Source organism: Lithobates pipiens, unplaced genomic scaffold (assembly GCF_037356315.1).
Source record: "Lithobates pipiens isolate NorthernLeopardFrog02 unplaced genomic scaffold, aLitPip1_a1.2 Scaffold_13, whole genome shotgun sequence".
Classification (NCBI taxonomy): Eukaryota; Metazoa; Chordata; class Amphibia; order Anura; family Ranidae; genus Lithobates; species Lithobates pipiens.
Genome location: NW_027507718.1, coordinates 526706400 through 526719221, shown reverse-complemented (window position 1 = coordinate 526719221; position 12822 = coordinate 526706400). Strand labels below are relative to the sequence as shown.

Sequence of the window (12822 nt, the reverse complement as noted above, 5' to 3'; positions counted from 1 at the left end):
CCACCTCCTCCCAGCCACAGGTTTCTTGGGACTGTAAATGATCCCTAAAAGACTGCTGCTGATGCTGAGTTCCAGGCTTCACCTCTATGCCAACACAATCCTCCTCCTCCTTGCCCTCTTCCTGTGTGATCGGTGTACCAGCAGGAACACTGTCTGGATAAAGGGGGCCTTGGGAGGCAAGGAAGTCCTCCTCTTCCTGCCTCTGTTCTGCCTCAAGTGCCCTGTTCATTATTCCACGCAGCGTGTGCTCCAACGGGTGGACAAGAGGGACAGTGTCACTGCTCACCATCCTCAAATGGTGACAGGAGAGTGCATGCATCCCTGATCATGGCCCACTGGCGTGGGGAAAAAAAAATAAGCTCCCCTGACCCTGTCCTGGTGCCGTAGTTAAACAGGTACTCATTGATGGCCTTCTGCTGTGTGTGCAGCCGCTGCAGCATGGCCAAAGTTGAGTTCCACCTGGTGGGCATGTCACAGATTAGGCGGTTCTTGGGCAGGTTCAGTTCCTTTTGAGGTCAGCCAGCCGAGCACTGGCATTATATGACTGGCGGAAATGCACACAGACTTTCCTAGCCTGCCTCAGGATATCCTGTAAGCCTGGGTACCTGCTCAAGAACCGCTGCACCACCAAGTTAAGGATATGAGCCAGACAGGGGTCAGTTGTCCCTGTCGGAGGGCGGAGAGGAGGTTGGTGCTATTGTCGCAAACCACCATTCCTGCCTTAAGCTGGCTTAGCGTCAACCACCTCTCAGCTTGCCCCTGCAGAGCTGACAGAATCTCTGCCCCAGTGTGGCTCCTGTCCCCCAAGCACACCAGCGCAAGCACTGCATGGCGGTGCTTTTTGCCTGCGTACTTGCGTAACCCCTTGAATGCCTACGGAGCACCACTGGTTCCGAGGACAAAGTACAGGAAGAGGCCATGGAGGAAGAAGAAGAGGAGGGGGTGGAGGAGAGAGGTGTGTCAGAATTACCAGTAGTAGCATTTTGGAGGTGTGGTGGCGGAACAACCTCCAACACTACTGCACCTTGTCCTGCATCCTTCCCAGCTGCCAGAAGAGTCACCCAATGTGCCGTGAAAGATAGGTAGCTTCCCTGTCCATGCCTGCTGGACCATGAGTCAGTGGTAATATGCACCTTACCGCTGACCACCCTGTCCAGCAAGGCCAAGACATTGCTCTCCACATGCCGATAGGGAGCCGGAATCGCCTTGCGTGAGAAAAAGTGGGGTTTGGGAACCTGCCACGAAGGAACCGCACATTGCACAAACTCACAGAAGGGGGAAGAGTCTACCAACTGAAAAGGCAGCAGTTGAAGTGCTAGCAATTTAGCCAAGCTAGCATTCAACCGCTGGGCATGTGGATGGCTGGAGGTGAACTTCTTTCAACGGTCCAGCAGTTGGGGAAGGGAAATTTGCTTGGTACAATTGGACGTCAGAGTGCCCGCAAGTACTTGGCTGTGACACACCTAATTCTACACCTTCATTCCTCTCAATGCAGGTTTCAGAGAGGACTGAAAGGTATAGTGGGGTTGGAGATCCCAGCTGATGAGGAGCAAGGAGAGGTCCACTTTGTTCTTTGCTGTGGGTCTTTTAGGTACGCTTGCCAATGAACTGCATGGCAGGTCAACATATGTCTGGTCAAGCATGTGGTACCCAATCAGCTGATGTTTTGGCCACGCGAGATAAGCTTGAGACATATGTTGCAAATAGCAGTGGGACGATCTGATGCACTTGTCTCAAAAAAGGCCTACACCAAAGAACTTTTGGAATAATGCGCAGAGGCAGCGCCCTGCACATGCGGAGCTCTGCAGTGTGATGCAGTCGGTGTGCTGCCCTTAAGCTGGCCCCTGGAGGGCATCCTGCCTCATTGGATATGTGCCTCCTCCTACTCCTCCTCTCTCCTATCAGGCACCCATGGGGACTGTGGTCACACAGTTCGGGGGACTCCTCAGGAGGACATGGTGGGGCTAGGGAAGGAGTCACTGATGCCATTGAGCCAAGGGAAGAGGCCGTGTTGGCAGCTGCTTTGCCAGTACCCTGAGCCTGGGTGAGAGATGGTGAGGAGGATGAGGACGGCTTGGTCATCCACTCAACCAAGTCTTCAGCATGTTGCGGCTCAACACGTCCAGCTGCCAAAAATAAGGACAAGCATGCCCCATGGCCAGGTGCTGATGAGGATGCACCGTGTCCATGACCAGCACTGTTGCCTCTAGACACAGAGCCTGCATGCCCTCTTTTATTGGCTCGTGACTGTCTGCCTCTCCTTGTTGGCCTTCCAGATATACTAATGGCCTGCAAGGAGGTGTAGCTGCACAAAGCTGGGATGTATATACTGATATACTGCAGCTAGCAGAATGAACTGCCTGCCTCTAGTATTATTAGTATGAGAACACCAGCAATTGGGGTAGCATTATGTGCACACTGTGCAGAGGACACAATACACCAACTGTAATTGCTGCAGCTGCCTGCCTGTGGTATAGGATCTGAAGAACGCCAGCAATTGGGGTAGCTTTAAGTGCACACTGTGCAGATGACACAGTACACTGACTGTAATTACTGCAGCTGCCTGCAGTATAGGATCAGCAGAACACCAGCAATTGGGTAGCTTTAGGTGCACACTATGCAGATAGCACAATACACCGACTCTAATTGCTACAGCTGCCTGCGGAAAGGATCAGCAGAACACCAGCAATTGGGGTAGCTTTAGGCATACACAGTGCAGATGGCACAATACACCGACTGTAATTGCTACAGCTGCCTGCGGATAGGATCAGAACACCAGCAATTGGGGTAGCTTTAGGTGTACACTGTGCAGGTGGCATAATACACCGACTGTAATTGCTGCAGCTGCCTGCCTGTGGTATAGGATCAGCAGAACACCAGCAATTGGGTAGCTTTAGGTGCACACTATGCAGATAGCACAATACACCGACTCTAATTGCTACAGCTGCCTGCGGAAAGGATCGGCAGAACACCAGCAATTGGGGTAGCTTTAGGCATACACAGTGCAGATGGCACAATACACCGACTGTAATTGCTACAGCTGCCTGCGGATAGGATCAGAACACCAGCAATTGGGGTAGCTTTAGGTGTACACTGTGCAGGTGGCATAATACACCGACTGTAATTGCTGCAGCTGCCTGCCTGTGGTATAGGATCAGCAGAACACCAGCAATTTGGGTAGCTTTAGGTGCACATTGTGCAGATGACACCATACACTGACTGTAATTACTGGAGCTGCCTGCCTGTGGTATAGGATCAGAAGAACACCAGCAATTGGGGTAGATTTAGGGGCACACTGTGCAGATGACACAATACACTGACTGTAATTACTGCAGCTGCCTTCCTGTGGTATAGGATCTGAAGAACACCAGCAATTGGGGTGGCTTTAAGTGCACACTGTGCAGATGACACGGTACACTGACTGTAATTACTGCTGATACCTGCGGTATAGGATCAGCAGAACACCAGCAATTGGGGTAGCTTTAGGTGCACACTGTGCAGATGGCACAATACACTCTAATTGCTACAGCTGCCTGCGGTATAGGATCAGCAGAACACCAGCAATTGGGGTAACTAGGTGTACACTGTGCAGGTGGCACAATACACGACTGTAATTGCTGAAGCTGCCTGCCTGTGGTATAGGATCAGCAGAACACCAGCAATTGGGGTAGCTTTAGGTTTACACTGTGCAGGTGACACAATACATTGATTAATTGCTGCAGCTGCCTGCCTGTGATATAGGATCAGCAGAACACCAGCAATTGGGGTAGCTTTAGGTGTACACTGTGCAGGTGGCACAGTACACCGACTAATTGCTGCAGCTGCCTGCCTGTGATATTGGATCAGCAGAACACCAGGAATTGGGGTAGCTTTAGGTGTACACTGAATTTGGCGCGAATGGCCCATAATGTTCGGAATTCGCCAGTCGAACACCCAATGTTCGACTGGAACACAAAGCTCATCCCTAATTGCAACATATTTCTCCCAAACAAAGCCTCCCCTCCACCCACAGTACACCCCTCTCTGCAGCCATCATTTACCCTCTGCTCACAGCAAATCCCTGAGGCTGCATTCACATTCGCATTTTCAGCTCATTAAACGCCTTAAAAAATGCCTGAAAAGCTCCCAACAAGCAAAATCCCATTCATTTCAATGGCACCTGTTCACATCTGAATGTTTTGTCACCTGAAGCAAAATGCCTGAAAAACGCCCTAAGCTTAAAAAAGAACATGAGTTTTTTTGGGGCAGATTACAGGCGTTTTTCTGCCTTTACATTGGTTACCTGATCAAAATCACAGCAAAAACGCTGTAAAAAACGCTCAGGTATAAATGCAGCCTAACAGTGACCACTCCATCACCGTTACCACCTTATTCACTTTATTAGAGCAAACAGGTGTCCAGCCTTTTGCCTCTGTCCCCCGCTATTAGCACATAATCTTCCCTCTAACCATGAGTCCAACCCAGCAAACCTACCTATTCTGGAACAGGCACGCTTTTGCTAATATATAAAAGTATACAAGTTTTGCATTAAAAATAAGTTTTCACCTATGACAGAATTCCCAGAGCATGCTGGGGTTTCTAAAGTGACAGCGCAACAGAAAACACAATATAAATATGGCACTTACCAGATTTGGCCTGCTTTCCTATAGGATTTGCAACGGAAGGATAATCTATTAGGTTGAATTCCTTGAGTGCTGTAAGACAGAACAGATGGTTATTTCTTCTTATCGTCTTGTGTTGTGTGGTGGGGTTCACCGGGGGGCCCTTTCAGGTAGGCTGTACATGGCCTCATAATTTCTAATGGTGGGCCTGCCTATTACACATAATTCTGGCTTCTTACATTTCCCAACCAATCTTTTTTAAAGTAAGAAGAGCCCTGTAACTACTTTCAGACATGGTCAGGATGAAAGTCAGTGAACAAAACTAGAAGTATAACTCAAGGAGGCGTAGTTTATATAAGTAATAGATCAAAATCAAACTGTGCTTAAACAAATATAGTGGAATTGAAGTGATAAAAATTCTATATGCATATTATGCAAAAACAAGTCCATAAAGTGATGTGATTTCCATAAGATCCCTTGATAGTGGATGACTTTACCAAGAAATATGTGACAATAGGAAGAAAGGACCTCCGCCCCATAAAATGGGTGCTTACCCACTCCTGAGACCTCCTATTATGGGAGGTCTAAGGCACTTGTGGCTCTAAACCCAGCCAGGGCCTTTAATAAACCAGGGGGATCACGCTGTTAAGCCTCCACCGCCCAATGGGAATCGATCACAGAGGGGTTCCAAAAAAGAAATAAAACCTCCATAGTGTAAAATCTTAGGGTTTTATTTAGTAGAAAAAGGATGTTGCACTTACATCAATGAGAAGTAAAATCACATAAAAACAACAAGCCGGCCGGCTCACAATGCAGCCCGTGGTCCGGGACTGGCGCAAACGCAGTGACGTCAACACGTCGCTCCTCCCTACGTGTTTCGTCACAGATGACTTCACAGATTACTTCAATTCCACTAGATTTGTTTTTACAAGCACAGCTTGTTTTTGATCTATTTATGTTCTGTGTATGTTACATGAAAATTGCCGCTTTGCATGGTCATATTCATTCATGATATCAATCATTAGACGATTTTTGATAGCGCTGTATTACCTATTTTGAGTTTACATATGTCGCACTAACCCCCGAAGGAGCTGCTGGTTATTTTTGGGCTTACCGTTACCTTCTGTTCTCCTTGTGGCACGTCTAGGGGATGTCCCGTGGTAAATAGCCCAGAAACTCGAGACTGACAACAGATCTACTTGAATGGATTTTATTTGCTAAACTCAGTCAATTAAACAGTCTTTCAACTTGGGATCAGAGGGTTGGAAAGGAAGTTCAGGTACTCTTATGTCAAAGTAGAAAAAAACTTTAAAGAACTTGCTTGCTTTGACTGCATCCAGAGAATATCCATTCGCAGCTGGATGATCACTCAGGTTGGACAGTCCTTCTCTCACAAGGCCTAGCAGCCAACAAGGTGCTTACTCAGGAACAAAGTCTTTGTCACAGAAGTTGTTGTAGAACACGTAGGGAAACTAAGCTTTAGAACACTTGTAGGATACCTGGATCTTTCAGCCTGCTTGGCGATATCCACAAGACCAGATTCTCTTGGTTACTTCAGCCCTTCCAGGCTCTTGTTAAGAAAACCAACCCATACATGGTGTTCTTCTAAAGAGTCCTCCCCTGGAATGCTTGAAGTACTCTGGGTCTCTCCCGAACCGGAGACGGCACCCAACCACCTCAGAATCCTCCTTTAGTTTCCTTGTCTCTGGCTAGCCAGTCCCAAGGCATTAAAGTCGGGTGGATCTGCAACCCAGGCCATAGCCTTCCTGGGGGCTGATCACTAGGACCAGGACCATGAAGTCAGCACTTCATACTGGACCGGAACCACGTGACGTCTGCATCTTAAATACCCTCTCCCAGAAGGCACAGTGAGAGGGCCACTCCCACTGACCTGGCTCCGAAAGAGAGTAACTTAAAGCGGGAGTCCACCGTTTTTTTTTTTTTTTAAAAGCCAGCAGCTACAAATACTGCAGCTGCTGACTTTTAAAATAGTGACACTTACCTGTCCAGCGCGCCCGCGATGTTGGCACCCGAAGCCGATCTGTAGATCGTCACTCGGGTGCTGCCGCCGCCATCTTGGGTCTGTGTGTTTCCCAGCAGGCAGCGGGGCACTTGCGGAAGGGGGCGGGCACTTGCGGAAAGGGGCGTAATCGACGCCCCTTTCCACAGACAGCTATCCCGGAAGTCGGTGCAGTTACCTGGATTATCCAGGTAACTGCCCCCCCCCCTGAAAGGTGCCAATTGTGGCGCCGGAGGGGGGGGGGGATTCCGATGAGCGGAGGTCCATTTTAGGGTGGACCTCCGCTTTAAGCACCTAACCAGACCATAGCTCCACGCCTGCCACAAAAGACAGTGCCCCCTGTGGCCAGGCTGAACATCTCACAGTCCAGTCCGACTGATGCAGAGGTCCAATTTAGACAAATAAACCCAAACCAAACTGCAGTTTAGGCAAAGTTTAACTTTGAAAAACGCATAGTGCGTGCTCTTCAGGAGCCGCCACTACACATAAGTAGACTGTCAGTATCATCATCAACAGTTTCTAAATGTATAAACCTGGTATATGATCTTTTCCAATAAAACAGTATTAGTAAGTTAGAAAAATAGAAACATACGTTGAAAGAGAGTTTGTCTTCCACTGACAACTGTATGACATGGTTATGGTTCAGCTAAATGGTATTATTTTTCAATAATGATATGTTTTGGATGACTGTAATTACAAAGATCTGCCATAGTCACAGTTGATAATGAACTAAAGTAGAAGCAACAATTTTGTGCCATCCCCATAATGGGGCATGCGGTTATCTTCTCCTAGAAGTATGGCAAAGAACAAAATCCCAAACTCTACTATTCTGTCAATTGTGTGTTGCTAGAAACAGATGCTCCTGGATGGGATAGTCACTCCCAAAACATAAGTCCATGATGACTACAAGCCAGCTACTCGGTAAGTTACAAAATCCAAATCTTTATTTGCTACTAGCAAATAAAGATTCCGATTTTGAAACTTACAGAGTAGTCGGCTTGTACTCATCACAGAGTTATCTTCTCCTGTATAGTGGCACTAAGGATCGGTCTGTTGCATTCAAATGTGAAAACTACATACCTAAGAGTGGGGGATCTCTGGTTACAGGAGTACCCTCCACAGGTGTCTTAGTGTCTTCATTGACGGCTACATAGGCTGTGAGAGAGGAGACCACACCAGACTGCAGACTGGTCTCCAGGATCTTCTTCTTTACTTCTTCAGACTCTGATCCATGTTCTAGATCAGAGATCAGAGTTTTGGCTGCCAGTCTGTGGATGGTGGGCCTGAAAAAAAGGATAAACAATTATGATGCCTACGTGTCCCGGAATGCCCAAGATTGTCCCTTAATTAATATTTTTGTCCCCTGTCTCGGGCACCTTCATTCCGGGGCAATACAGTTTCCTGGACTCCCGGAATGAAAAAAAAAGTCTGCCAGTCCGCCACCCTGATAAACATTTGCCGATTTGCCGAATTGTCTGGTTGCTAGGGCCACCCTGCCTTGCACCTAGCAACCAGTGATGTCGGCTGACATGTGGGAACCCTATGGCTGAGCAGAGCAGCGCGCCTCCCTCCGAGTCTACTCCATCCATCTCCTCTCCTTCTCCGCCTCCGGCTGCAGCAGAGAGAGCAGCCACCAGTATCTCCGATCTCCTCCTCCTGATTCCCCTGACTGGTAGGGGCACTGCTGGTAAGCCAGGATCCTGCCTCTGCCTAGTGCCAGTCCACTCTACTCCTGCAGGCCGGCAGCTGCTGTCTGCAGCAACACATTGCCAGCCAGCAGCCCGACTTCTCCAGTTCTCCTCCTGAGCCTCCTCCCGCCCCCACGAAGGCCGTGACCGAGCCGTCAGCCAAACTTCCAGGTATGTGTTTGTTGTGGCATTGGCAGCAAATATCATGCCCAGCTCTAGAATGTGATTTTGTGCCCAGTCACTATTAAATTATTAAAATCTGCAGACGCTTCACTTCTTTGATTGCATCTGCTTCTGCTACATCCTCTACATCAAAAAATAACTGCACTTTTTTTTTTAGCATGGGCATGTTTGTCTTATGTACATGTTCCTTTTTTGGTAAAAAAAAGTGTAATTTTTATTACAAGGACAATATCACAAAAAGCCTTCTTAAAAGCCGTAGACCAAAGTGAAATAGTTTCTGTCATAGGCAGAACAGAATTCTTCCTGTTCCCAAATTAGGATGAGATATTATTGATGAAGTTTCCATCTGAATGCCTGAAAGCTTCATAGAGGATTATACATAATCACATATTTAAAAAAAAAAAAAAAAACGCAAAAAGGGTACCGTATATTGATTGGTTTGCGCAAAGGCTATAGCGTCTACAAAATAGGGGATAGATTTATAGAATTTTCATTATTACAATTTTTTTTTTTTTTACTAGTAGTATCAGCAATCAGCGATTTTTATCAGGACTGCGACATTATGGCGGACAGATCGGACACTTTTGACACACTGGTTACCACTGCTTTTTTTCCCCAAAAATTGGCAAAAAAAAGTATCAAAAACCATCTTTTTTTTGGGCGGAAGCGGGGGGGGCTGCAGCATGGGGGATCAATGTCTCTGAATGGCAGTTTGGAAATGTGGTCACCCTATAAACAATGTGCAATTCTGCTTCGGGTCGGTCTACCTTTATCTGCCTGAGGATCAGGTGTTAATTCGGCTGGTAACTGTAAAAACCATGTAAATGAGAATAGAAGGCTGAGGCCGCGTACACACGCGGGGGACTGTTCGCCCAACTTTGTCCGCTGAACAGTGTTTGGGCGGACAGTCCGCCCGTGTGTGGGCTTTCAGCAGACAGTTTCAGCGGACAGTCTGCTGAACAAAGTTTTTCGGAAATTCCGAAAAACTGTCCGCTGAAACTTTGTTTCAGCGAACAGTCCCCTCGTGTGTAGGCTTGTTCGTCAAACTAAGTTCCGCGCATGCTCAGAAAGGATTTACACGGCGAAGGTTGCATTGCAGTGTATAGGACGTCGTATTTTTCGTCCCGTCGTACGTGCCGTTCACGTCATCGCGCACGGTTTCAGCGGACTGTTCGTTCGTCGTGTGTGGGCAAGTCCGTCCATGCTAATTTTGAGCGGACTGTTCGCTGAAACTGTTTGACGGACAAAGTTGGGCGAACAGTCCCCGCGTGTGTACGCGGCCTGAGCTGCATTAAAATAAATTTTACTATTGTATTTGCTTTGATGGACATATTACAAAACAGCAGGAGAGTTGAGACTTCTGACATGTTTCATGCTACCAAGAGCTTACTTAGAATCACTCAATGGGTTATGTGTCACAAGTTAGCCTGCAGTATCCTGCTGGTGTACTCTTACCTCCTTGCTGCAGTGTTTCTCTACTCTATTCCTATACATGTGTGGATTGGCTGTGCTCCCCTATGGGCGTTGTCCGCTATTCTGTGGACCTTTTATTTCCTTCCCTTCCATCACTTCCTGGCCTGCCCTCCTAGTTTGCTTGTCTAGATAAGGCTTGCTCAGTGTAACCCACATTGCCTGAGCAACTTCACAGTTCTCTGAGCTCCCGTTTGCATAACTCTTGTCCATACTGTGTCTTGATTACCTGTGTACCGACCCTAGCTTCGTTTACCATCTGTGCTTGTTCGCTGCCCATTAGGGTTGCCACCTTTTCTTCAAGTCAAACCCGAACACTTTAGCGGCTCAATTTTTTTATAGTATAAACTATACATTTATTTTACAATGAAATAACATTTCTAATCATATGAAGTTAATCACAAGAGTCCCCCTTTACATCAGAGTCCACAGAGTTCCGCTTTTGCATCTGAATCCGCAGAGTTCCCTTACACTGTAAGGTGGGACTCTGTAGACTCTGATGTAAGGGAGAACTATGGGGACTCTAACATAAGGGATGCTCTGGGAACCCTGATTAAAGGGGAATGCTGAGTACTATGATGCACAGCGAGGACTCTGATGTAAGGGGGAACACTGTGGCCTTTGGTGTAAAGGGGAACTGTGTTATAAAGGGTGCTCTGAGAACCCTGATTTACCTTAGTGTACTCACTCAGAGGCAGAAGATAGAAGGGGGGAGACTTCAGTCACAGACAGGGATGGATGGTGAGCTCACTCACCCCTTGGCAGTCAGCACCTCTCATCCAGATGTATCTGAGGCTTCTGGACTTCAAATTTCCAGCCTCTCACGTCCCTTTTCTGAGGTACAGCACTGGGGATTGGAGTGTGGGCAGACACAGAGGGGTAGAGGAGGGAGGAAAAGGAGCAGATCAAGCCCTTTCTCCTCTCCCGTCTGTATGTGGGGGGAACTGTTAGTGCTAACTTTGGGCAGTGTGAAAGAGAGTGTAACAGACACTCTCAGCTTAGACAACTGCAGCCAGCAACCTTGCTGGGAGGCCATAGCCCAGTCTGAATAATGTGTCCGGGTTTCAGGCAGTCTGAAACCTGGACGCATGGTTACAAACCCGAACTGTCCGGGTGAATCCCAGACAGGTGGCAACCCTACTGCCCATCCCGATCTCGGCTTGTCTTCTGGATTCCCCTTTGCCTGCTGCTTGTACTTTGCACATGTGAGTGGTCTCCACCTCCTTGGTTAGGCATACATGGGGGCCGCTACCTGGTTCCAGCTTGCTGCAAAGTCATACCCCCCTTCAGGGGCTCTGGTGAAGAAGCAGGCTGGGGCTTAGACTCTGCACCCTCGGGAACCCTGAGTTGGCAATCTACAAGAGCTCACTACCACAGACTCTTGACAGTTTGCTCAGGCCATGAACTCCTTGGAGACACCACAGCCTCTTCTGGATCAACTTCAGTGTTTGGCGCAGAGAGTTGACATCCAGCAGGCCTATCAAGAATGGATTATGCAGTGTCTGCAGTAACTTTCCTCCCATTTGGATCAGCTGCAGCCTGTGCCCACACCCTCACCCAGTGGCGTAACTAGAACCTTCAGGGCCCCGATGCAAGAAACCATGAAGGGCCCCCCTGAACCCCAGCCAGGGCCCTTCCCTCCGAGTCCGGCGGTGGAACTCCAGGGCGTGGTCACAGGTATGACCTTTGTGAGCCCTGTAGTTCCACCACTGGTTGGGGAGAACAGACATCGGACTGAGCGGCAATGCATGGAGCAGGAGAGGGGTACTCTGAGGACACAGGTCATGTGGGGAATGCACAACTAAAGAGCAGCCAGTGCGATAATAGAGCATGGAGCTCTGCTAGTCACTCTCCGCTTCCAGCCACCCGTGTGCATGGTGCACTGGTACCCCTAGCTGCCTATGCTGCTGCCGGCCATATGTAGAGGGGGCTGCATGGGCCCCCTGCATCACAGGGCCCGGTTGCGGTCACAACTGCTGCACCCCCTATAGTTACGCCCCTGCCCTCACCCTCCATTCCGGCTTCTGTTTCAGCCCCTGCTGCTCCAGCTCCCACAGTCCCTCCAGGAGACTCAGCAGACTCCATGTGTATGCAAGGCAAACTTGACTGGAATACCGTCGGAAAAGCCGTCATATCTTTTTCCGTCGAGAAATCCGATCGTGTGTACAACAGACAAACTGAATGGGTCAACCAGAATGTGGAACAGTATCATCGTGACTTAATTTCTGCCAATCAGGATGAGTAGGTAGACATTTTATCCAGGGCAGAATTTGCCCTCAACCACACTAGTGCTAGCACTGGTGAGTCTCCCTTTTTCACAGTATATGGTCGTCATCCTTCGGTACCATTTCCTGTTCCTATCTCTGCTGAGGTGCCTGCGGCTGCAGAGATGCAACGATCTCTCAATTCTAACGGGGCAGATGTTTCCAAGAATTTACATCTGGCAGCTTTCAGGTACAAAGTAGCGGCTGATCGTCATCGCCGCGTGAGTCACAAATTTCTTCCTTGTGACAAGGTTTGGCTCTTTACCAAGAATGTCCGTCTCCGAGTACCCTCTATGAAATTTGCTCCCCGTTTCAATGGTCCCCTGTTGCTTTCAAGCTCCATCTCCCTTCACATCCAAGAATGTCTAATGTTTTCCATGTTTCTCTCCTTAGACCATACATAATAAATAGGTTTTCCCATCCTATTCATCATCCAGTCAGTACCTCGGATCAGTATGAAATCAAGCAAATCTTGGATTCCAAATTTTCCGGGGGGGGGGGGGGGGTTTGTACCCAATTGCCTGAAAGGGATATGGTCCTGAGAAGAGGAGTTGGATTCCTTCTACTGATGTTTCTGCCCCTCGTTTTCATCAGAA

General features: G+C 48.3%; 1 protein-coding gene across 1 annotated transcript in view; it reads right to left on the bottom strand.

The window, feature by feature from the left end:
* The window catches only part of LOC143975641 (von Willebrand factor A domain-containing protein 5A-like), a 180327-nt gene that overhangs the window by 32802 nt on the left and 134703 nt on the right, over positions 1 to 12822 (bottom strand). Inside the window, exons 14-15 of the mRNA XM_077478133.1 lie at positions 7702 to 7904; positions 4626 to 4694 (exon numbers count right to left, since the gene is read on the bottom strand). Of these exons, the coding sequence (XP_077334259.1) occupies positions 4626 to 4694; positions 7702 to 7904 (272 nt within the window). The remainder of the gene's footprint in view (positions 1 to 4625; positions 4695 to 7701; positions 7905 to 12822) is intronic.